Here is a 24,941-nt window from a genome sequence, read left to right on the forward strand (position 1 = left end):
CATTGCCTGGGCTTTTTTTTGGGGGGGGTATCGAGTTGCGGGGAAGCGCCGTGGGGTTTTTCCTTTCCCCTAAAGGGCTCCAGGATGGCGCCAGCTCTGCCGTGAAGCTTCCACGGGGAGTGCCCCTGTGTTAATGGGGTGAAAATGGTAGAAATGGGGAAGGTTGTGAAACTCTCTGGGTTCTGTGGGTGCTCCTTAGCCGCAAGGGGAGCTGCTCTGAAGCCCCCATCCCCGCCCTTTCGTCCCCGACGGCTGTGAAAGGCCACGGGTGCTCCAGGAGCTGTTTTGGGGACGCTGAGCAGGTCCCCCAGCAGCAAAGTGGGGGGTTTGGGGGGCCCCTTGCCAGCAGATGGCACTATGGGTTTAAATATCCCCAAACCCACGGGTTGGGTGGTCCCTTTGGGGTGCTGCTTGGGTGCTCCGACCGGCGCGGGGTCCCGCAGCGACAGGAGGGACAGGTCTGTGTTTGGGGACAGACGCTGCTTTTGGGAAGCGTCCTTTTTTATCTGGCTCAGGAGGGAGCCCACACACTGTCGGGCTCAGGGTTATGGGTTACCCTGAGCCCTGGTCCTGTCTTAAATTTGGGGTGGAATTGCATTTTCCTGATGGTATTTGGTGAGTGGGATGGGCTGAGCTCTCTCCGCAGCCGTTGCGGGGCTGGGGTGTGCAAACCAGCCAGGGTAGGGCTGGTTTGTCTGGGGCTAAACGAAACATTTTGAGGGATTTCTTTCTGTGGGCTTCTTTTTTAGAAGAAAATAGCTTTCAATCAACCGTTCCTAAGTGAGATGTCAAGCTAACCAAAAGCTAAACGTGTTGGGGCCGACCCCAACGCATCCCCCATGCAGCAGACCAACCCCCCCCCCATTTGGCGCGCAGGCAGAAAGACTCGTTTCTGTAGTGAAGGCAAAACATTTATCCTGGGACACGACGCGTCATCCTCGTGCGGGGCTCAAGACAGCCCCAAAGCAGGGGGATTTGCACCGATTTCCTCCCCTCTCCTGGGCTTCCCGCGGGGGTCTCCATCGCTGACCCATTCCGGCAGGAGCAGCGTCCACGTGCCCAAAGCGCCCCTCGCATCGGGGCTGGGCCAGGGGTGCTGCAAGGGGAGAGGCACAGGTTGGAAAGGCTGGGAGGACAAATCCCCCTTCGGTGGCATCCTCGGAGGGGCAGGGAAGAGCTCGAGTGACCGCGTTTCTTTGTGATCCTTTCCGCTTCGGTGCAGGGAAATGGCTCAGGCTCTGCTTCACCTTACGCAGGAGCAAAGAGCCCTTCCTCCCGCCTGCCCTCCCGTTGTGAAAAAGCTTTAATATCTTCCAGTTCCTGTTATTTCAAGCCGTTTCCTCTCCGTGTGTCTGTCGGGCGTCCTCCTGGTCGAGGCTGCGGAGACTTTGCGAGGCCGGGCACAGGGAGAGCCACGACTTGCCCGTGTCCCCAGGAGAAGGCATCACCCGCGTGGCATCGGGGCTGCGGCCACATTTGGAAGAAGAGACGGGGATGGAGCCCCCCCAAAAACGTCTGCGCTGCGTTCACGTGGGTTTGGGAGGCACCGGAGGTAAACCTGAGGTTAAAGTGCTCGGGCGAGGCAGGGCGGCTTCAAGGAGCCTGGATAATATTTGCCCCGAACGCACGCGGCCGCCCGCCCCCGGGGACAAGTGTCGGCGCTCTCCGGCTGCCTTTGCCTTAATTAAATGAACGAAAGCTGCGATAGCGCAGGCCGGTCCCGGAGACGTTGCCAGAACAAATCAATAGCCGCGGTACAATCGGATTGCTTGTATCGAATGTCCGCATGCCATTAGGCAGGAGTAGGCTGAATCATCTTAAATCTGTAGAGCAGGAGCTGCAATTAGGAGAGCTAACGAACGCTGCGGGCTCCTATTGACGTCTGCTATGAAATGCATCCTGGCAAGACGACTGCTGTCTTGTCGGCTTACAGCGGGAAGTCCCGGGGAGTTGAAAAGCTTCCACGTAAATGGAATTTTTCCCCCTTTTTCCTCCTGTGCGAGGGATCAGCCTTCGCAGTGGCACGGGGCGATGCTCGCGGCGTTGCGGTCGTGGAGGAGCCTTTGCCCTCCCGGTTAACGGTGGCCGGCATCGGCTCTGTGCCAAGCAGCCCTGCTGCCGGGCTCCGTCTCAAAGGCCAGCACCCACGTGGCCGCTGCTTTTAGGACCAAATGTCACGGGGATGGGCACATCCAGCCCGTGGAGTGGTCAGTGGGGGCCCAGCTCTGCCTCCCGTGCAGGCGCCAGCAGTTTGGCACGGGGATGGAGGATCACGGGTGGCGGGGCAATTCCTGAGCCGAAGGGCTTGGCCACGTTTAATTTTGCAGCTAAGGGAGTGGAGGAGAAACCCCAGGTTTTGTTCGTTTGTGCAGGATCAAAGCTCGGCGTCTGCCTGGGCTTTTCCTCTGCCCTTCCCTCTCTTACCGTGCGCTGGGGATGAGCTGTGCGAGGGAGCAGGATGAAACGACCGTGCTATTTCATCTAATGTCGTTTGTGGTCAGCGCTTGTAAGAGAAGCAGTTCCCGAGCCCGGCTGTCAGCCGTGCAGACCTCCACGTGGCCACAGCCCGGGGAAACCCTCGCCTTTTGGGGGCCGCGTTCCCCGGCATGGGGTCCAGCACCGGTGCCTGTCCCGTGTCCTCGTACCGGCACAGCTCGCACGCAGCACCGCTCTGCCCCGCGCTCACAGAGCCCCGATTGTTTGAGCGGCAGAACCCTCCCTACCCGCCGGCCTCTCCCTTCCTCCCCGATATCCGCTGTTTTCCCGGATAAATCCTCCAGCACGGCCTGGTGCCATGCGGCCGGAGCGCTGGCAAACCGGGGTATAACCCGCTCCCTCCGCGGGCATCCCCAGCGCACGCCCCGGTGCGATGAAGTGCCCAATTAGTGGCTACTAATTAGCGCTGGGCCATGCTGAGATTACTCTGTGGCTTTGCCAGCAACCTGGCACCCCCAGGATGAGGCCGCGCTCCAAAAGGCAAGCGGGGCAAGCGATGCGCGGCTGGGTGCTGGTGGTGCCGAGCTGCGTGCCCGGTGCCCCCGCATCGGGCGTTCTCTCGCCGGCGGAGCCATCGGCAGCACCAGGGGGATTTTGGCCCCCCAGGCCGGCATGAGCCCCCCTCCCGTGCTGCTCAGGGCCGGGATGCTGCCGGATCCAGGGCTTCACACGGAGCCGGCTGGCGGCTGCGCGGAACAGGCAGCGCCGGGGAGGGATTTCCATCTGCTGCCACCCCAAATCCCTCCCCCAGCAGTTTGCAAAGAGTTTTGTTTTCAAAGGCCCCTTCTGAGGCCGAAAGCTGCCCGAGACTGAGCTTTCTGTTCCGACAGAGGGGCAGGAACGTGCTGTGAGACCGATGCTGATTTCGCTTTAGCAGGAAAATGGGGTTATTTCAGCGAAGACGGGACTTTTCCGGGCGCTTTCCACGCACAAAGCCGTGTGTTTCTTTAACTTCGCCCCCCTCACGCTCCTCCCGTCGTCCTCTCCGCGTTGCTTCCCGAGCCCATTAAATGCCTTACGGCCCTCGCCTCTCCCCTGAGCGTTTTCCAGTCCAGCTGCCACCCGGGCACGTAATGAAACCGTTTTTCCTCCCGTCCCCGGTGACTTTTTACCAATGCGGCGTGTCGTGCTCGTGCTTCATCGGCTGCTGACCGGGTTCTTCCCCTCAAAGCGTGAAATTCTTCTTTTGGCTTCGTCGAGATCCTGCAGGTTGCTTTGCCCTGCGCCGGCCTAACCTTGGCATTTCTGTTCTGGTGGGTCCTGAAACTCCACGCGAGCTTGCGGGACTTGGTGGCTTTTTTCCAGCCTGCTCCGCGCCTCTCCTGCCTGATCACGGCCCAAGAACCACGGGGTCCTTTCACCTCCAGCCAACGCAGCTCCTGCTCCTCCACCGGGAGGGCAACGTTGGGCTTTGCCCGGTGCTTGCACAGCCCCAAAGATCCTTGGCGAGAGGCTGAGCGATGAATACGTTGACATCGAAGAGCACAGAATGGAAATCGTATGGACTTTAGGGAGATCGCACGGGCTTTAGGGAAAGGAAATAGCTTAAAAACGAAACCGTCGTGCTGCCAGGCTGTACCAGAAGAGGCACGGCTCCCCCAGCCACCCCCACCACGCAGCAAAGGGGATGGCAGTGCCTAAACCTCCACGTTTGTGCCAGGGCAGTGCATGCTGCTGGAGCCCCCTGCTCCCCTGTGCCCGCTGCTGCGTCGGTCCTCGTGTGTGCACGTGGACAAAAGCAATGGCAGAACGGTACAAAATAGGAGGGGAAGAGGAAAAGATAAGTCAAAAAGAGGAATTTGAATGCAAGAGCAAGTTGGGGGGGGGGGGTTGAAGAATGGGAAAAATGAGAAACCTCGTAGAAGGAGCTAATTAAAGGAAATTTATCCGTCAGTAGATGGGCTGCACCTCTGACTCCTGTGCCTCCGGAGCATGCGGTGTGTAAGGATGAGATTGTACGGCTAGGGCTTTCAAATACCCAGTGATGCGGTCACCTGCGACGTCAACAATATCAGCAGTCCTGTGCCCAGAGATATCCCACGTTAATCCCAATAACGACAGCAATAAAAAAGCCAAGGACGAGTTCGAGTTTCACTTCCCTACGAGGAGCTTTCCCGAAGAACCGGGCGTAGAAAGCCGCAGATTGTTACCCGGCTTTCGTTTGCTGCTTTGCACAAACGCTCCCCCACAAAGCGGGGGATCTGTGGGCTCGGGGAACCTGGCAGAACAGCGAGTGTCCTGGCCCTCGGGCGCCGCTCTGCCAGCGCGCCTCAGCTCCCGCTCCGCGGGGCTTTGCCGGTGGTGGAGCCGCAGGCCCGGGAGAGAGGCTCGGACCTGGTGCTGGGGGGGGTTGGTGCCTTGAGGTGGCCCAGGAGGTGAAGAGGATGGTTTGAAGAAGGGACGGAAGCCTCGTGGTGCTGCTGGAAGGATCCGCAGCGCTCCGGGGAAGGTTACGAGAGCCACGGCGGTGCTGGGGGCAGCAGGACGGATGCGGGGGAGCCCCCAGGAGCCGCCCCCTCCCCAGGCCGAGCAGCCCCGGCTCCCGCAGCCTCTCCTCGCTCCGGGCCCTGCAGCTCCTGCCGGGCTCCCCCCAGTTTGCCCAGGCCGTGTCCCAGTATGGACTGGGACGCGCTGGGGCCAGCCCAGGGCAGGCCAAAGCTTGGAGACATGGCCTCGCGGGAGCGTGGACGGCCCGTGGGGAGCCTCCCCGCGGTGAGGGGGGGGCCACGGAGCGGGAGGCAGGGCTGCAGTGCGGGAAATTCTTCAAAATTCTTCGAAACCGCTAAAAACGACCAGGCAGAAATTGAATTCTTCAAAACCACGAAATAAAAGGGAATTTTGGGGCAGTGCAAGAGGCCTAGGACGGCTCGGGGGTGCCCGGCCTCGTCCCCCCAGCGCCGCCATTCCGCGCCTCAGCCCTGTGAGGCGCACAACGCCCCCCCCCTTCCTCCCCCCTTCCTCCTCCTCCTCCTCCTCAGGACTACATCTCCCATGACTCCCCGCCGAGGCGCGGCGCGCTGCCCGCCGGGACTCGTAGTCCCCGCGCGGCCGCGGGCGGGGCGTGGCAACGGGAGGCGGGACTACAACTCCCAGCGTGCCCCGCGGGCGGCGGCGGCGACGGGGGCGGGCCGGGGCGGGCCGGGCGGTCCCTGAGGGAACCGGAGGAGGCGGCGGCGGCGGCGGCGGCGGCGGCGGCAGCGATGTCGGTGCAGGTGGCGGCCCCCGCCGTGGAGCTGAAGGAGCTGGGCGGCCCCATGGACAAGGCAGCGGGGCCGTCGTGCCCCGCCGCGGCCCCCCCGTCGTGCCCGGTGCCCGTTACCGAGCGTGAGGCGGCCCCGGCGGCCGAGCGGCCCCCCCCCCGGCGGCGGCGGCTGCCCCCCCCCGCCGCCGCCCGCCGCCGCCGCCGCCGCCGCCGCCAGGGTGCCTCAGGCCTCGGCCATGAAGCGCAGCGACCCGCTGCTCCCCCAGCACCGGCACCACCACGGCGGCGGCGGCGACAACAACGGCGGCGGCGGCGCGGCCGAGGCGCTCGTCAGCCCCGACGGCACCGTCACCGAGGCGCCGCGCACCGTTAAGAAGGTACCGGGGGGGGTAGGGGGGGTGTTCCCGTGTGGGGGTGCGGTGTGGGGGCTCGGGGTGACCCCCCCCGGTCGCCCCCTAAACGGGGACACCGTCAGTGTCCCCCCCCCCCGTCCCTAAACGGGGACACCGGCACGGTGTGGGGGCACGGGGTGACCCCCCCGGCTCCCCCCCCTAAATGGGAGCACTGTCAGTGTCCCCCTCCCGTCCCTAAACGGGGGCACCGGCACGGTGCGGGGACGTGGGTGACACCCCCCAAATGGGAACCGTCATGGGGTGTGGGGACGTGGGGTGTGTCCCCCTGTCGTCCCCCCCCCAAAAAACAGGGACCCTGTCGTGGTGTGCGGGGACAGCCCCAAAATGGGACCCGTCACGGTGTGTGGGGGCTCAGGGTGCCCCCCACCAAGTGGGGACCCTGTCACTGTGTGGGGACATGGGGTGACCACCCCTGTCCCCCCTAAATGGGGACCCTGTCAGGGGATGTGGGGACGTGGGGTGACCCCCCCCGTCCCCACTACATGGGGGCACCAACAGTGTGGGGACACGGGTGACACCCCCCAAATGGGACCTGTCACTGTGTGCAGGGACTCAGGTGCCCCCCCCCTAAGTGGGGACCCTGTCACGGTGTGTGGGGACACGGGTGACGCCCCCCTCCCCCAAAAAACCAGGGCCACCGCCACGTTGTGTGGGGACACCCGGCCCCCGCCCCCCACCCCGTGATCCAGCGTGGGCTCAGGGCTGCCCCTATCCCACCTACATACGGTGCAGGTGCACCCACGGGTGCCCCTGTGTGGCTCCTGTGCCCCCCCCGCTGCGCGCCCTGTGGCCCCTGTGTTGCACGCTCACACCCGCCACAGAGCGTGTGTGTGCACGGGGAGGGGGGGGGAGCTGTGCACGCCCACCTGCGGGGGCGTCCGCCGGAGACGCCGGTGCCCTGGCGCCAGCACCGGGGCCACGGCATCGCGTCGGCTTCGTGGCCCCGCTGTTATCTCCGAGATACGGCTGTGAGCCGGACGACGGCCCGCCCCACGCGGGAGGGGTGCCCTGGTGGCCCTGCCGGGCACGCGTGCGCGTGGCCGTGTCGCTGCACGCTCACCCACGCCCCGGGGTGCCGGGGCACGGCCCCGGACTTGCCCCTCGCCCGCGTGGATCGCGCACCCTGTGCAGGTCGTGCGTGGGTACGGAGCCTGTGGACGTGCGCGTCGCCTCGCGGGTGTGCCCCCGGCGCGGGGGGTGTGCGCGTGCTTGCGTGCGGTTTGCTCACGCAGCGCGAGGGCACCCCGGCGTGGCCGTATCCACGCGCTTGTGCACGCGGGAGCGCACCTGACACACGCCTGCGCGTGCAAGGAAGCATTTGGGTGGGTTCACGCTTACGTAGCCCCGAGTGGGGAAATCTCCGGGAAGCCGAGTTTTTTGGGAGCCTGGCGGCCTTCGCTTTCGGGATCCTCAGGAGGGGGGGTCCTCCCCCAGGGGGGTGCAACCGGGGAAGGCAGGGAGGAGAGGTGCACGCCGCTGAAGGCAGACCTTCCTCCCAGGGGACAGCCTCCTCATCCTCACCCTCTCCCTGCTCCGTTTGCTCTCTCCTCCATCGGGTTCCCCTGGGTTATCCCTGGTGCGTGGGGGCCCCGTTTCTCTGCTGGCCCCCACGTGCAAGCCGCCAAACCACAGCTCCCTCTCTTGCCATCCCAAGCCAGGTTCACCTGCAGGCGGGCACCACAGCTTCATCCCGAGCTGCCCGCGCGCGCTCTGAGCGCACCCGAGCACCTCGAGCCCTCTCTGCTGCCTCCCCCCTACCCACCTCTCGGCTTCCAGAGAGCCCCCCCCCCAGCGTACCCATATTTTCTTCTCAAGTCCTTTCAACGCTCCCTGCCCCACCCCGTGTCCCCCTCCTTTCTTTTTTTTGGCTCCTTTACGAGCGCTCCCCCTCCGCCGGCAGCGAGCGGCGCGGCGTTCACCAGCGCCTCGCCACCCGCGAGGGCAGGCTGCGGCCGGCGGGCTGGTTTTGGGGCCCGCTCCCAGCAGTTCCCGAAGGGATCCCCTCTCCGGACGCACCCCGGGGCGGCGGAGGTGCCGGGTTTCCTGGGGAGCCGATGCTCCCCGAGCCGCCTCGGGCCGAGCCGCTCCTTCTCTCCTCTCTCTCCTTCCACGCTGTCGGACTTCAGCGCGCGCCTCGCGGCGCTGCCACAGCTTCTCGCGCGCTCCGTTTTCGGTGGGCGAACCCGGGGTCCTCCCCTCGGCCGCCGGGGAAGCGCTGGCGCCCGAATAAATTCCCCGCGCTTGGTACCCGGAAAATCGCTCGCAGCTTTAGAGGTTTAGAACAAAAATAAATGTAAAACAAGCGGGTGAAAATTGTAGTCAAATCCAGTAGAACTTTGCTTTAGTGCCCGTAGTGAAGGTCTGTTGAAAAATACATCGGCAAGGTCGTACCGAAATCAGGAGGTGCGAAGTCAACTGTAGTTCTTAGAGTTAGTCGGGCCGAAAAAATGTGTTTTGTTTTTCTTTCTTTTTGACTGGTTTACGTGTTGAAAGCGTCGCGCTTTCTGTTTTTACCGAGATTTTAACGCGTGCTCTTGACGTGTGAGCAAACGTTTGCTCACGCAGCTCCGACCCAGGCGCAGAGGTCCCGGTACGCAGCCGCGGCAGCTCTTTCCCGTGACCCTGCTCTCGTTTTAAAACCCGTTTTTGTGTTGGTTTGGGCTCAGCCGGGTCATCCGGCCGGCTTCGTGTCCCTGCCGAGGACGTTTGGACGGGTGGAGGTTTCAAGCCCCCTGGCTGGACTTGGGCATGGTAGCGGCAGCAGCTTGCGGGCTCGTGTTGGAGCTCCTAAGGGCGTCCTGCTGCTTGCCGCGGTCGTTCCCGCTCCGTGTGACTTCTCAGCCCGTCCCCGCATCAAAGCCCAGGAGGAACGGCCCAGCTCGTGGCCACGGTGGCGCCGGTGTGCGTGGCACGGGGGCCGCAACGAGGACACGTTGGTTCCTGGCCCCCCGTAGGGCTCGTAACCCTGGCTGGGGAGCTCCGATGGCCGCGGTTGTGTAGCCCCGAAGTTTTACGGTGAGCATTTACCGCTCGGCAAAGCAGGAGGTTGCCCCCGAAGCCGGAGCTTCGGGCTGTGCTTTCCGTGCGGCCGCGTCACCTGGAGGGTGTGGAGTCGGGGCGGTTCGCCGATGTGCAGGGCAGGGCGGCGCTGCTGGAGGGAAACCCCCCAAAACCTCCCCGCCGCACGATTCTCGTGATCCCCCCCCAAATAAACGCCTCCTGCTCGGGAGGTTTTGTTCTGCGGAGACTCCGAACGCCCCTCCCGCGGCTCGTGCAGGCGATGGCTCGGGCCTCGGCTCTCCGATTCCCAGCTGCGCGTCCCTCTCGTGTTCTCCCATCCCGCCCTGATCCGCGGTGATCACTTAGGCGAGGTAATGAACGCTTCCCCTGGGGCCGAGCTCCCCAGTGCCGCTGCTAATGAGCGCGGTCGGAGCGCCACTTAATGAGATCTTGCCGTTGGAGGCCGTGCTCGTTCGTCGGGGTCTGTCCCCCCGTGAACGTGCGGCATCCGATTTTTGGGAGGCGCTTTGGGTGCCGCTGCTTGGAAGGGTCGACGGCTCAACCTTTGGCGTGGAGGCAGCGCGACGGGAAAGAAGGGATGGAAAATAACGGCGGTGGACGCGAGCGGGTGGCCAAGCGTGGAAAGGAGGAGCCCAGCGCTCGGGACGGAACAGCAAACCCGCGTTTTGTGGGGGTGCTGAGGGTGCTGGGCCCCCCTCGGGAATAAAATCACCTCACGATCCTCGCGTCTGCGCCTTTCCCGGAGGGACGGCAGCCCGGTGCTTGAATTCGCAAGCAATTAAAAGCTCAGCCTTAGCTTTGGCCCTGGCTTGACACTTGAAGGATGAGCCAGGTAAAGCAATTACGGCTTTCGGGGCCGTGTTTGACCTTTTAGGTTTTCTTTTTAACTCGGTCTGGTGCGTTGTAAAACAGTGTAATGGTTTAGCTCAAACAAGGCGATGCAGATAAAGCCGAGAATAAAGCGGCGAGCTGGGTAGCTCAGACAGCAGGCAGGCTCTCCGTACAAACGAGCAGCCTGCAGCGCTGGGTACGCTGAAGAACAACGAGGCTGAAGGAACAGAATTGCTCCAAATCGCTCCAAACCGCGGCAGCGGGGTGCAGAAAGCATCCGCCTCGCTCTCTTCTTCGTTGGTTTTTTTTTCCCTCTTCGGTTTTGCAGGTTCGAGCCGGGGGTCCGAGGGTGGAACCTCGGTCGCATGCTGACATCCCGCTAAGCCCCTGGTAGGGGGAAGAGCTGCAGAGTGGCAGGACCTGCGTGGTGGATGGAGGGGGCAGCCTGAGGAACGAGCTCCAGCCCCTGAACGATGCCGGGCACCGCTTGCTATCGGTCCCAGCGGGACCGGCGGGTTCCAGGGCTGACTGGGAGGGAAAGGCTGCGCGGAGGATAAAATAAACCTTAAGCCTTGCACCGAGCCAGCTCCACGCAGGTCATGCTGTGCATTTGTAGCCCCTCCATAAAAAAGGTCTGAAGGGGGAGAAGGCAGCACGTGAGAAAGCACGCCTGAGGAACGTGAAATAGCGGCTCTTTGGGGAGCCTTGAGGATTCGAGGGCAAGGGTTTTTATTTATTTTTGAATATTAGTTTTTGGGAACGCTTCTCAACTGACTGCTTCTTAGCTTCAGGCCTAGAGCTCACCTGCTGCCACGCTCCTGCTGGCTGTGCGCTGAGGACCTCCTGTTTCTTGTGGTATTTTGGGAGGCCAACGGTGCCTAAATGTGCCGGCCTGGCCTTCCTCGCATCAAACACCGTGTGTCCCTTCCTGGAGCGCAGCAGGAACAGCCTGGAGACAGGGCTGCTGAGGAACTGCTGGCTTCCCAGCTAAACTTTCAAACTTCCTACTCATTGCAGGTGCAGCTCGTTTAATTCGTGCTCTCTCCGAAGTACGGGGCACAGAACGAGGAATGCTCAGGTTGCCAGAAGTTGTTCCTTACCTTGCAAAAACATACGCGAAGCTGGCCACGCCGATGGTCTGATTTGCGGCGCTTTTCCTGCAGCGTAAGCTTTCCTACAGTTTGCACTATGGGGAGAGAACCTTTGACTGTTTTTAACTTATTGTAGTATTGTTACTGGGAAAAAGCGCACGTGTAACTATATAAATACGGACTGAAGCACTTATTTTAGCAGAAATGTGCTTAGATATCTCAAGTGGACTAGTTGATAAAGAGATCGGAGGCTTCTGAGTGAGCTTCCAGAGGACGACCAGCAGAAGCGGGTGACGTTTGCAGGGACTTGAGAGAACCAAATGGCACGGTCGTGCCCGTCTCCTTTTTATGTCTGGGATGGAAGGTGTTTCGCTAATGTGGTGTTGGAGTGCTGGGGGATACGCACAGAGAGGTGAGAGCCTGGGAGTTACGCACCTGGAAGGCTCACCCTCGCGTCGGATGGCTCTGGGATTTCCTGGTTTTGGAAGATAAAACTTGCTTTGTCTCAGGTTTGGAGCTGGGTTATGGCTGCACCGACATCAGGATCACCTGCCGATATGTTTGGGGTTTCCACCACAAAATGATGGTGAAGATGATGAAGATCCAACCTTTTTCCCCAGTGCCTTGCTGCGGCCGAGCAGAGCTGTTACAGAGGCACGGGTCCCCCCAGCATCAACTGGAGCAGCGAGCGCAGCGCTGCTGCCAGCCCGGATCCCAAGCCACAAGAAGATAACCAACACTTTTCCCGTTCGTAGCCAGGCGTGCAAAGCTTACGGAGGTCGTGTTGCCAGAGCACGGCTTGCGCTGGTCCCCTCGTGCTCTTCGAGGCACGCAGCTCCTGCACCGGAGCTGGCGGGCGTCCGCCTGCCTCGAGCTCTGCTCTGCCCGCACCCGCCTGCGTGGACTTGCCCGTAGGAGCCTCATCGCAGAAAAACGGCGTAATTACAGCATTTAGCAGCCGAGCCCAACCCCTGCTCCTGCAGGCTCTTGCCGCCTGCTCCGTGTGCTTTGTGGCTGCCCGGGGGCGAAGCCGGGTGGCAGCGAGTCCAGCCCCGAAGCCGCGTCCCGTCCGCCGCCCGAGGCGGCTCCCCGGGAAGCAGCACCAGGCCTCGGCTCTGCGATTCGGCTCTCCAGCCTCGGTGGTCTCCTAAAAGCGCTTTTAGCCTTTTGCTACGCGAAATGTTCAAATTTTGCTGCTTGCTTGACCTTGCTTTAAATCGCAGGTGGAGCAGCGGTGGATCCCCGGGTGTTTTTCCTCCTGACGGAGCCTGAAATAGGCAGCCCGCTGCATTTTTCATGAGCCTCAGAAGAGAGGAAAGTCAGTCGAAAAACGAGCCGGCTGCCCAGAACTGCTGAACCACTCTATTTCAAATTCTCTTCCAAAGGCAAGCATTTAAAAATTGGAGGAGTACGAACATGCCTTCGCCCGACAGTTAGGAGGCTTTGCTTGGTATTTACTTAACAGGGCACGAGGTGATCGGCGTTTAATCCCGAAGTTATGTGAGAAAATCCCGGGAATGGCCCGTTCCCATCAAAATGACTCAGGGACCAATTTAGCAGAGGGCTTGCTGCGGTTCGGGCCGCTGTCTGTTCCCAGCTCGCCTTCCAGTTACCCCGGAGCTCGCTGACTCACATTTGGTGTTCTCGCCGTGACTTTGGGGCTTGCGGAGGCGAGGAAATCTGCTCGGGTCAGCTCTGGTATTGGCCGAGATAACTCCTATTGTTCGCAGGGCGCACGAAATGGCTTGATGTGGGTGAAAAAAAAGAAAAAAAGGGAAAACCACCAAAAACCTGCTACGTTGTGGGATGGGGAGGTTACTACCAAAAGTCCAGCGTTTCACATGGACCAGTTAGGCATCGATCGAAGTGGCTTTTCGTCGTACTGAGCTGCTACAATTTCTCTGCTCTTACACCAAATCCCACTCCCGTTTTGCTATGTGCCTTTAGTGCGCGCGTTCAGGAGTCGGGAGGCAAATCCCTTTTGTTCCCAAGTAACTGTAGCTGATCCTCTCGAAGATGTTTGGCTGCGTAAGGGGTTAGCACTTCGGAGTGCTTCCAGCAGCCGGTATTTTGGGTGCCAGCGCAGAAAACCGCGGTGCGAACGAGTGCGCTCCTGCTCCCTCCGCTTGCTCGGCTTCCCCTCGGCCTCTCCTGAGGCAGCGGCAGTCGGGGAGGTGGGGATCAGGGAAAAGGCCAGGAGGCGAGGGGTAATGTTTCAGAGATACGGCGTGTACATTTATTTCTGTGTAATTATGTTTCTGGGCAGCCGTAAGCCACGTGGCGAGTTGGGGCAAACGGCCTGGGGAGCCGCGAGCGGAGAGCCGCGGCTGCGTGTCCCGCGGGTGGCTGCCTGCCTGGGCCGCGTGCTGGGAAGGTGAGACGTTCACCGGGCTCGGTGACATTTGCCGTCACCCCTCGGAGAATTTGAGTTCTGCGAGGCTGCTTTTTTAAAGCCGCACGGCGGTGATACGTCCTGCGGCGGCGTGCGGAGTGAGCCGGGGCGCGAGCTCTGCTGCGGCAGGGCCCGTCCTCTGGCCCCCAGACCTGCTGGGAGCAGGGCCTTTGGGATCACAGTGACCCGAAAGTAAATTAAATCTCAGGGCGTTGTGGTAGTTGGCATCAAATCGTGGTTTTTGTTATTTCTGCGTGCACTGATGGGTGTTTTATCCTTTAAAGCTGAAAGGGAGCGAAGGTGTCGAGAGGCAAGCACTCACTGTGGGTTTGTCTTTTTTTTTTTACATGTGACACTATACGTATGTGTAATCTTAAGATTTTATTTCTGTAGGAAAAAGCAAGGACTGGTTCTCAGAGCCTTAGCGTGAACCTAGCGAGCTCCTCAGCACTGTGAAAAGAGGTAGGAGGGGAAGGAAGATCTGTCTTCAAGAACAGAGCCGGTGCTTGGCCCTGGAGGCTGACTGCAGACGGGTGCCTTACGGCTCCGTTAAGTGCTGCCAGGGGAAATTACCCCCTCGGTGGATGGAGGTGGCACCCGAGTGTCCCCTGCCTTGTCCTTCCATGCCGTGGCCAGGTGCTGTGCGCCGTCCCGAAGGGAATTGCCCAAGGGCACCCGGGTGGCAGAAGCCAGTCTTGCAGAACTTCTACGTGCTGTGCTCGTACCTGATTTTGGACAAATACCCTCTTACCTTGCTCCGTTGCTGTCCCCCCGGCATGCTGCCCCGCACGTGGTGCTCCTGGTGGCTCTGTGACCAGCTCGAGCCCCCTGGCCTCCCCTCTGTCGCCTCCCTTATCCGCAGGCCCTTTCAGTCTCCTGCTCTCCCCTTCGGAAGTCAGTGCCCCCAAACCACCCTCGATGCCAACAGACGTTTGGGCTTCTTCCATGCTGCCCTTCTGCCTTGAAGGAGGTTGGTGCACTCGCCCCACGAGCTGCCCTTTATCCCTCCTAAGGCTGTCCGGGTGGTGATGCCCTGGGCGGGCTGACCGTGGCGGGGTGTTGACATGCTGAAACCCTCTCCCTGGGCGAGCTTGGAGCTGTGCTAGCATGCAGCCTGCTGCCTGCGGTGCTGGCGAGCTCGTGCCGAGGCACCGCTCCTGGGGATTGGGGTTATCAGTCATGGGCCTTCCTCCGTCAGCTTTTAGCCAGCAATTTTCCCTTCTTCTAGAACGCACCGACTCCTGTAAAGGCCAAACAGCGCGAAATGCTTTATTATTATAGATGGGAACTTACTGAGTGCCCTACACCTTGCAGCCTTCCAAACAGTTTCCTTTTTCCGTGTCTGGACCGAACACCCCAAGTCCTAACGCCTTACCTGTCCGAGCTGCCCCCGAGCTTTTTTGTAGGGGCCAGAAACGTGAGATTCCTCGCTATCAGGAACAAAGCACTGATACCGTGCCGGAGCTCTGCCAGAACACCAACTGTCTCCTCTGTTCCTGCTTCATGTGAACGGCTGCGATCTATTTCTCCTGCTCTGATGGATGTCGTGATCTAGCCTGCTGCCGCGAGGACGGGTGATGGAGGACTGCAGCGTAGCACGGAGGTATTTCAGGCTGCAGCTTTTTAACGCTGCTGTTACGTCTTGCTGAAATACCTGCAGCCTTTCTGGGAAAATCTCATTTCAGGCTTAAATGGAGGAGTCGGGGGCGGTGGTTTCGTTACCACCTCGGCTCTCCTGCAATTATCGTTATTTCCTACCAGAAGTGTGGATTGTAGCTGGTGGGAAAAACCCCGGAGAGGAGAATAACCGAGCAACAAAATAAACAGGGGGAGAAGTGCTGAGTACCAGCCTACCCCTGATTTTTGTCGCCTGACTTTGTAACGCATTTAAATAACGCGCAGATGAGCACAATACAAGCAGAACAAATTAGGCTTCAGCACAAGAATCGTGGGAGGGGAAGGCTATTGCGCTGCTCTTGTGCCTCCTTGCCCAAGCGGCGCCCTGCCGCGCTGCCTTCCCACCCCGTGCTGCTGGGGTGCATGGCCCCAGCCCGGCCGGGGCTGCCTGCGCGTCCTACAGATGCCGTTTAATTTCTCTTTGGGGTTCGCTAACGGGAGGCGTCGCGTTGCAGGTGGCAGACACTGCCAGCTCTTACGGTTCTCACTTCTGTTTATCCAGCAACAGATGAGGTCTTTTGCTCGGATTTTGGTCCGTGTGGCTCATCCGAAGTTTGCGGGCATCGTAGAAAACGGGATTTTGTGGGACACCCAAGTTCCTAACCATTTTCAAAGCCTCTGTTTTTTGCTCCTGGGGGGCTGAGGTCTGTGTGCAAGGGGCTGCGTCTGTTCTGGCCCTAGTGGGATGTCACAGCCGTGGAAAAAACTCCTCTTTCTGCCTTTAAGTTAACACAGGATCATACTCAGCTATATGGAACCAGTCTGCAGGGCGGATCACCAAAGCCGGTCCCGTTAAAGGTCGGATTTTGCTGCTCCTCGCTTTGCCTTTGGGGAGAACGCTGGGGTTTGGACAGAGAAAGGGGTTAAGAGCAATGTGACCTCCTCCTGCACTGCCCAGGGTGAGAAGCAGAGCTTCGTGCTGCTGTACCCGGGAAGGCGGCCGCGGGTCCTGCAGGCCCAGGAGGAACTTCTGGCAGCAAAGTTTGAGGGAGGAAAAAATGGAGTGAAGAAGAAACTCGTTTGTGTTTTAATAGGGGAAAAAACATACATGGCTTTGCTCTCCCGAGACTTGATGACTAGATGGGGGCCTTGTCTTGAACTCTCTTGTCTCCGAGCTCCTGCAGAGGGGCCCCGGGCTCTGTTGGCTGCAGACTTCTGCCCCGATGCCCTGACGCGTCGGGTTGCAGCCCGTCGTGTGTCCGGGTGCTCGTGTCTGAGCTGCTGAAGCGCTGCAGGTGGTGCGGCGCCCGTCTCCTCCTCTGAACTCGCAGGGTTCGTGCCCCTTGCCTAATTTTAAGGGCCTGAAACCCAAAAGGCAAACTGGAATAGATCTGGGAGAGTTTCTGTCTCGACTAAGGTCAGCTGAGCTTATTACGGCTGTGTTTAAATTACAGGAATATTTTCCACACAACTCTGCCAGCCCCGCCGTGGGCAGCGGTCAAAGGAGGAACTTGGAAGCTGCAGCTGGAGACCTCTTCCTGCAGCCGATGTGCTCTTACGCCGCGCTTCCCATGTTCCCTATTCCAGGATTGTCATGTCGTGTTGTTTTATTCTCCCAGTAATAGCCAGGAGTCCTTCTTCCAGCCCCTTTGACTTGATGCCGTGTCACCGTGCTTCCTCTACTTTTCCTCCATAAGCAAACCGAGCAGTCTACACTTGACTAAACAAACAAAAAGTTTTGGTTCTGCTCTGGCTTTGGCTTACCCCCAGCTTCTGTACAGACAAGAGCAGCGGAGCGCTTGCTGGGGACAGATGCAGAAGCAGCAGTTCCCAGAACAAAACAGGTTTGTGTTTTCCCCTTTCTTTTTTTTTTTTTTCCCCTCCTTTTTGCGTCAACAACCTCTGCAACAATCCAGGCTTTTAAGTTGGTTTAAATTGGGTTATTCAGTGCTAATGTTATGCAAGCCTCCTGATTAGCGGTGTGGAGTCTGAGTTGCAAGGCTGCTTGGAGCTGTGATGGAATTAAGGTAACCATGGCAACTATTATCATTAAAATCGGCTTCCTCAGGCAGCGGCCCTTGGCTGCAGCCCGGCCTGGTGCTGGAGCCCTCGGCCAGGCCGCCGCGTGCGGGGCTGCGAGGCCTTTCCCTATGAAGCTGCCGGCTTCCTCGTGTGCTTCTCCAGCCTTTCTTCCCCTAAAAGTCCAGTTTTTGAGCACGGAGCTGCCAGGGCACAGAGCGCTCCTTGCCCGAGTCATCCTGCACCCTGTGGGTCCGGGTGAACGCGGCCCGCTCGTCCTTAGTGGCTCCTCCAGGTCGTGCGCAGTCGCATCCCCTAATTTGGGTTAATTATGCCAGCTGCCGGCGCTGGGAGAAACATTCTCAAATTATTTTTACCTGTTTGTGTGAACGTTGTCTTACTTTTGAGTGAGGATTCACCCACAGATGTCTCTGGATGCGTTTAGCAGAGCTCGTTCGGCCTCCCGACCTTCCTTTGCGTGGTCAGTGCTCCTTGGCGGTGAGCCCTCACCGAATTTTGAGATGTTTTTCTGTTTGTGGACCGGCCGCTTTGCTGCACTGCCTCCAGCAGCTGCCTTTCAAACGGGTCCTTCATCCTGGCAGAGGATAGAGGGGGACAAGAGCATTCCTCCTGGGCTGCCGTCCTTCACCATCCGTGTCTTGGGATCATCACCTCGCGTGTCTCTGACCTAGCCATCAAGTAGGATGAGGGTGTTTGAGGTCTCTGCTGGTCTTCTGCCCCTTATTAACCGGGGAGCTGGCGCAGGCCATGGCTAAAAGGGTGCTGCTGGCTCCGTCCTGGTGGAGAACGTGAGGAGATGGGATGCTGCCACCTGCGGCTCTTCCTGGTGGGCACAAGGGTGTGGTGAGGACGTGGTAACGGAGCCTCTGTCACCGGGAAATGCTCTACAAAGCTTTTGTTTTGCAAATAGCTTTTGTACAGGTGGCAGCCCGTAATGTTTAACTGGATATGGTCCAAACTGGTGCAGCAGTGGGAGTAAAAAGAAAAGGACAAAAAAAAATATATAAATATATAAATATATAAATTGAACTCGTTTCAAGTTTCACTGCAAATTCCTGTCTTAAATCTCCGTCACTCGAGAGGTAGAGAAGTCCAGAAACCCATCTGGGTAGCAAAGACAGTTTTAACAGTCGTTGCTGGGCTGCGCGAAGGAGTAAGGCAATTGCCTTGGCGGGGAAGAGGAGGAAGGCAGGAATGGGTCTCTGGGGAGCCCTCAGCAACAAGAACGATTTCGAGCCGAGAATAATAAGGAAGGAGTGATGTTCTGTGCACGGACGTGTTTGTGAGGTTGCAGCCTGCCTCGCTGCCGTCCGAAGGAGCGGCGTCGGGCACGTCGCGGGAGCCTGAAGAGCAGGGCTGCGTGGCTCGAGCAGAGCAGCCTCTATTACTGACGGCACTGCTCGCGTGCCCTGCTGCGGTCTTTGTGCTCCAGCTCCGGTTTTCTGACACCTGAATGGCCCCCGGTAAACAAACTCTGCTGTGAAATAGCACGAGGCTGTGTCTGAAGTGGCGGTGTCTGGGCAAACGGCAGCGGGGATCCGCGGCAGTGCAGGGAGCCGGGCTGCTGCCACGCAGGAGGCAAGAAGCGTTTTCCTTGGAGCACATCCCCGTGGGACGCGTACGTGCGAGGCATCCCGAGAGGTAAGGGCGCTTCGTCGGGCAGAGCTAACGGAGGAGCAGGTGAGCGGGCCTGTCCGGGTGGAAACCAAGCGCCGAGCCTTGCTCCCTGAAGGCTGCGTGTCTGCTCATCCAGCTCTAAAACTGTTTCTGTGGTTACCCAGCGAGCAGGATCAGGCAGAGGCAGCGCACGCGGGGCTGCCCAGGAGGCTCACCGGTGGCTGGGCTGCCTGCGCGGGCCGCGAGAGGTGCGTGGAGCACATCGGGACTTGCTCGAGTTCACGGCTTCAGAGACCTCGGCGCGACCTCAGACGGTCCGAAGGGGAGTGCCGGGAAGCAGAAGTCGCTTTCTGGTCCCGGGAGAGGCAAAAAAGAGAAGCAAAGCAAAAACGCTCCATTGCACGTGGCTTGTGAAAGGAACTGCTTCATGGGAGCTGATCCGGATGGTTTGGTCCCATCAGCAGCAGGCACGGAAGGGCTGAAGTGTCGGCTCCTAATGGAAAGAGGCCGTCACGAAAACGTTTCCTTCCTGTTTTCTTGGCTTGCTCCTCAGCCTCGAGTGTGGCACTGAAAGCCTTTTGTTTCTGTGTAGTTCAGCTGACTCTGAAACTCAGCTCAAGGGAAATTCGCTATGGTTCAAGAGTAGATATGCAAGGACGTGTTCTCACCCACGTGGCAGAGGAAAATAAACTCTCCTTGTGCAAGATGCAACCTCCCCGCAGTCTGTGGGTAGGAGGAGACTTTCGGAAGCAAGGACGAGAGAAAGAGAATCTCCACGTGATTCTCCGACTGAGGCTATCTTGTGGTATTAAAATGACCTTGGGCCAATTGCTCCAGCTATCTGTACCTTCCTCTGATAAATTGGGCAGTATCGGTTATCTCCCCAGCAGATCTGAGCGTGGATGACTGCTTTATCGAGTGCTCTGTGCTGTGTTTGTACAGCGCTCTTCGAAGACCCTTTGCAACTACAAGACAGATGAAAGGATAATTTCCTGATGCTTCTGGAGTGCTTTTCACCCGGCTCTGGCTCCTGCAGCGCTTCCGTGTCCCGTGGCCGCATCGCTCCACGCTCCTGATTCCTCCCTGCCTGCTGACCCACCGCTTCTCCCTCCCGTTCTCCTCCTCCTGCGTAAACCCTGCTCCATCGTGGTCTTCAGGACTCATTTTCGGACATCCACGGAGATCCAGGAGAGGGTGAATGCACCCTGAGAGGACAGGAAGGAGCGGACAGGAAGGAGGCCACTCGCCAAAAGAGCGGCCGTGCTCCTGGCTGCCTGATGCTTGTGCTCTTCCCGGAGGCTTCGTGCCCCACGGGATATCTCCTGAGCCTCTAAAAAGAGAGAGGAAAAGATCCTTCCCTCTAAAAAGAGGGAAAAGATTTGGTTGGTGCTAACCCAGCTGGCGGTTTGAAATCGCTGCGGCACTGCGTGTCGGGGAGGCAAAGCCAGCAAACGTCCCCCAAAAGCACCGAGCGTCTGCCTGCAGCCCCGGCGTTGTGAGGCTGGTGCTGAGAAACGCAATTCTCGCGGGTCTCAGCGTGGAGTCGGCGCCTTGGAGGCACCTGAATCGTGCTGGTGTTGGGCTGCTTCGCTGAGCTGACGGAGGGGTTGCTGTGGGCTTCGTGTCCTGCGGCGATGGCAGCGAGGTGGTGCCCGCGGGAGGCGTTCGGGCTCGGGGGGCGAGTTGTCCGGCGACCGCAGCGAGTGCGCCGCTGGGTGGCTCGCCGTGCCAAGAACTTGCTGTGCTTGGCTTTTCGTTCTGCCTTGACTTTTTTATTTTTGATATAAATAAGCTGAAAGGTCTTCTGCTTTCTCTGCAGCAGATGCAGCGAAATGACCACAAATGAGTCATCGGGCCGCCTGAGCGCGTAAAGCGTTCTCAGTCGACGTCCGTCGCCGTACGGCTTGCACGAGACCTTTTCTCCTGCCTCATCTTTCTTTAGAGGGACGCTAGCTGCTGGCACAGCAATCAGAAAATGCCAGAACAGCTGCTTTGCCAGCGTGGAAAGTCTGACAAAGCTGGGTTTTTGGAAGTCGTGTGAGGCAGGGCTGGAGTTGTGGCAGCAGCACGGGCTGATTCATCGAGCACGTGTGATTTCTGGAGGCTCTTCCTTCAGTAACCCTGCGGCAAAACCACGTAGGTGCACGCAGACCCACTGAGCTTCCCGGACAGAGCCAGACAAAGCTCTCTTCACACCGCAGGGACTCTGAGCTGCTCTTTCTCCTGTTTGTTCGTTTGTTCTTTGTTTCCTGTGCTTTGTCCTTAGTTTAAGGGAACAGCAGCTTACTTACGGTGGCGCTGATAAAAGGGTGTTGAGAAGGGTGTTACGGAAGGGTAAGGGGCAGCCTTGCTCTAGATTCGTGCGTAACCACAGACCAGCGCTGAGCAGAATTTAGATTCCCCTTCCCCAGTTAAAAAATAACCAAGCATCTTTGAGAAACTTGTCCTCCGACTTCATCCAGGAGACGAAAGGTGCCACGGGCTCTGCCAAACGGCCCCGTCTTCGAGCTCAGAGGAGTTCTGCTCCTTCCCTGGTTTCTTCCCTTGACAGGGCAGGGGAAAAAGTTTGGGTTTTGTTCTTGCAGGTGTGGGGGGAGAGAGAGGAGCAGCCGTGCGTGGCAGGTAAGGCTGGCGAGCGCCGTGAGGCACGTGGCAGCCCTTCGCTGCCCGTCCCTCCCCGCTGCTGGAGGTGTCGCGAAGGCGGACGTCTCTTAAAAATGTAAAAGCTGCTGCTTTTAAAAATGGCCATCGCCTGTGTCTCCGTTAGCCTAGCGTGCTGCTTTCTGCTGAGCCTGCTGTGGGAAGGGTGACCCCGGGCGGAAAGGCGAGGCAGAAATCTGCGCACAACGGCCACGTCCCGCGCCAGCGAGCCCTGACGAGTTCAGTTCACCCTTCCCACTTCACCCTTCCCCTTCTGCCCGGAGGTTGGGCAAGGCTGCTGAATCACTTCGACCGCTGCCCCGAGGGATCCCGCTCGTGCTCCTGTGGTTCCACCTTCCAGCACCTTGCTGCTCCTCGTCCCTTTTGTCTCGTCTTGTAAAACACGCCGGGGGTGGCGGGGTTGGGGAGCGGTGTGCGGGCCAGCAGGGAGGAGGAGGAGGAAGGGCGAGCGGAGGAAGAGCAGAGCAGCCTTTCCCTTCCAGCCCGGCTCAAGCAGGTCTTCATCCACAGCACCGATTAACGGCGTCCCTGCAGTCCCTTGGTACCTCTCTCTGCAGCTTCCCTGCTGACGAGTCAGTGGCTGACAGGGAATTAAAAACGTTCCCTTCAACGAGGATGACTGCATCGGGTGTAGGCAAATTCGTTTTCAAATTGTCAGAAAGAACCAGAAAAATACTCTAGGTGAATGTCAGCTTTGAAATGCTAGGTGTTCCTTCTCACGCGGCGTTCGTTGCTCTCTTCTTGCCTTAGCGGCTCAGGCTTGACTCATTCCTGAGTGTTTTTTCGTACACGCAGAGTTCCCGAGCTGTCAAGCTTCCTCGTCGTTAGTTAGTTTCTGAGAAATTTGGAACAGAGGAAAAGAAATGTCATAGAACAGATTTCAGAAACAAATAGAAGGGAGAGAACAAGCAGAAAACCAGCTGAAGGGCACATTTCCAGCACGTTACAATACATCAGGTAGAACTCAAATTAGTCACTGTAAAGATTTTGACCCCCTGTTTGTCTTGAGGCTCTCACCGACCCTATTCCTTTTTTTTTCCTCCAAATAAATCACATTTAGGTTGGCAAATACCTACGTGTGCAGAGGAGTACCGTGCTGTAAAAGCTTTCTTCGTGCCGCTGAGGTTTGCGTCGTTTTTCCCCAGGAGGAGGGACGGCGCTTGCAGTAAAGCAGTTGCGTCGTGTGCGGGTTTGGGTACGCAGGTAGCTGCCTGAATATAGACTCAGAGCGTCTCATATTCGGGTCTTAAAATAACCGAGAGCTGATGGAAGGCAGAGTAGGTGACCTGGATTTCCCGGGGGCTTTGCCGGGGATGCTGCAGGTGAGGAGGCAGAGCCCTGCGTCCTCCTGGGACCTGAGTGGTGCGGGGAAGAAGGTGGCAGAGAGATCAGCCTGGTTCCCCCAGCAGGGTGGGGTGGCCTTGGTGAGCCTAAACGTGCTCACCGTCGGGTGGTGAGGGTTGTGGGGGGCTGGCTGTGTTTAGATCCATGTGCTGGGGCCTGGGTTTTGTGCGGACACGGAGCAGGGAACGGGAGCGTGGCATAACAGAGGCCTCGGAAAGCAGGCTGGCACGCCGTGGCGGTTACTGCTGTGGCAGGACAAAAAGCAGGGCACTACCCCGATATCGTGCTTTTCTGTTCACAGCCGGTGAAGGAGGCGCTTCCCAAGAAGCTGCTGCTCCTGGGGCGATCCGTCCTGACAGGAGAAAACGGAGCTGAGGCCACCTCTCAGAGGCGTCCTCCGGTGCCTGCATCTCCTCTGCCTGCCCTGTGCTTGAGGCCAAGCAGCACGGGCCCTGTAGGAAAAGGAGCAAAGCAAATAAAAAAAAAAAATTACATAGAAACCATGCAACCGTACTTTTTAAACAGAAACCATGCAGTTTGCCTTTAGCTGTCTTTAAAATGACGGGGTGTCATTCTGCACAAAGCACAGGTGACGGGCAGTTTTCCGAACAAACTGCTTTGGTTTCACTCTCTCGATGCCCTCTTAGACCATTTTGCTCTGCTTTAATTTCGCCTTAATTCAGGAACCTGCCTGGCTTCTGAGCACGCGCGCTTTTGTTTCAGTTGGCAGCGACGCAGCAGCTCTTACATGTGTGGGGCTGGGGGGTGAAGTGCTTGGATGTTAGCTGTCAAAAGGCAAATTCTGCTCCCAGTGACCTGGGCTTTGCCACGTGTGGCTTTGAGGCTTTCCGGATCTCAGTGCCAAATTGCTTATGCTATTTTTATGTTGATCGCAAATGTCTCTGTTTTATTAAGGTTTTGGCAACAGCTAACCTGAAGAAGTTGTCAGAAGTCACTTTATCCCTGTAGCTCCCTCAGCACTTGCTACTGTGGTTTATTTATTACCTGCCCACAGCCAGGCTTTCAAACAAAAGCTCGCTCCTCGGTGAGTGGTTTTTAGTTTGTGTGTGGTTGGGTTTTGACTTCGCCTCTTGATTTCTGTCCGCTTCATAACCAATGTTAAATAAATCCTTAGGAAGCAAATTAAACATCCTTGTGAACTGCATTCTTGTTCTCACCTGGTGAACACGGGGGAAGAGAAGAGTTTGTTTGCTCTTTCCTGCCCTGGCCAGCCCTCAGCCAAGACGGACAACTAGAGCTCCCCGAGTGCGGAGCAGTTTAAAGGTGCTCCACGCTGGAAATGGCCCGTGGAACCACTTCTCCATCATTCCCCCAGTAGGTCTCCCTAAATTTTATTCCCCTCTAATCACCCACAGGCTTCTGAAGCTCCTCCTTGGATTCGTTTGCAAATAGTGGTTATCCTGCGGGGCTCTCCGAGGTGTGGGTGAGCTACAGGAGGAGCTGCAGGGAGCAGCGATCCCAGCCCGTGGTGCCTTCGCCCTTCTGAGGAGGATTTCAGCTGTAAGGACTTCCTCTTGTAATCAGAAATCTGCCCACCTGTCACAGGGGGTTTCACGGGGTGAGAACTTCTTGACGCTTGCAGCAGTTAAAGGAAATAAAGCACAAAAATGTGGCTGCCAAAGTACTTTGCCCAATAGAAATCTTCTCGGATTTGCAGAGCGTGGCTAGACAATAATCCTGGTGTTTTGTTACATTAATTATGAGGCATCTGCCTTCGTATGCAGCCCAAACTGCCTTCGGGGTAATTAAAATTTTATTAAAGAAACGAGGAGGAGTAAAGGGAATATTTTATTTGGAGCTGGGGCAGCACTGAGTCTTCAGGGTGCCACTGAAAACATGAAGCTGGTTGGCTCGGTGCAATATCACAGCCTGTGCGTCCTGCTTTGGTTTTTTATTTATTTTAATTTAGGGTGTCAAAAGCCTCGGAATGCAGTTACAGCACAAAGCAGAGGTGTCTGGAGACAACCATGGTATGGTATCCTTTAAAAAACCACACCATATACGTCTCCATCGCTGATCTGGCAGGATTACGGTCCTCAGGGAAGACAAATTGTTTTTCCCGAGCTAACAAGAGTGAAGTTGTTGAGGCGTGGAGTCGGGATGTTGCTCAGGATGCGCGCAGTACCGACAGGCAGGCACAGCGTTTTCTGGCCTTTGGGAAGTTTTTACTAGCCAACAGGAAAGTGCTCAATTCC

General features: G+C 58.3%; 2 protein-coding genes across 2 annotated transcripts in view; both read left to right on the top strand.

The window, feature by feature from the left end:
* The first annotated feature begins 5,630 nt into the window (after nucleotides 1-5,630).
* Nucleotides 5,631-24,941, top strand: part of AHCYL2 (adenosylhomocysteinase like 2) — a 77,165-nt gene continuing 57,854 nt past the window's right edge. The window contains 2 exon segments of the mRNA XM_080552834.1: nucleotides 5,631-5,836; nucleotides 5,838-6,075. Of these exon segments, the coding sequence (XP_080408960.1) occupies nucleotides 5,697-5,836; nucleotides 5,838-6,075 (378 nt within the window). The 5' untranslated portion in view covers nucleotides 5,631-5,696.
* On the top strand, nucleotides 6,347-24,756 carry LOC308194468 (uncharacterized protein; the record flags this gene model as incomplete). The annotated part of the gene is made up of 3 exons (XM_080590471.1): nucleotides 6,347-6,353; nucleotides 7,085-23,770; nucleotides 24,102-24,756. The coding sequence occupies 2 exons, from the start codon at nucleotides 6,347-6,349 to the stop codon at nucleotides 8,389-8,391; spliced, it is 1,314 nt and encodes a 437-aa protein (XP_080446597.1). The 3' UTR covers nucleotides 8,392-23,770; nucleotides 24,102-24,756.

Source organism: Anser brachyrhynchus, assembly GCF_964034855.1.
Source record: "Anser brachyrhynchus genome assembly, chromosome: 1".
NCBI classification, from domain to species: Eukaryota; Metazoa; Chordata; class Aves; order Anseriformes; family Anatidae; genus Anser; species Anser brachyrhynchus.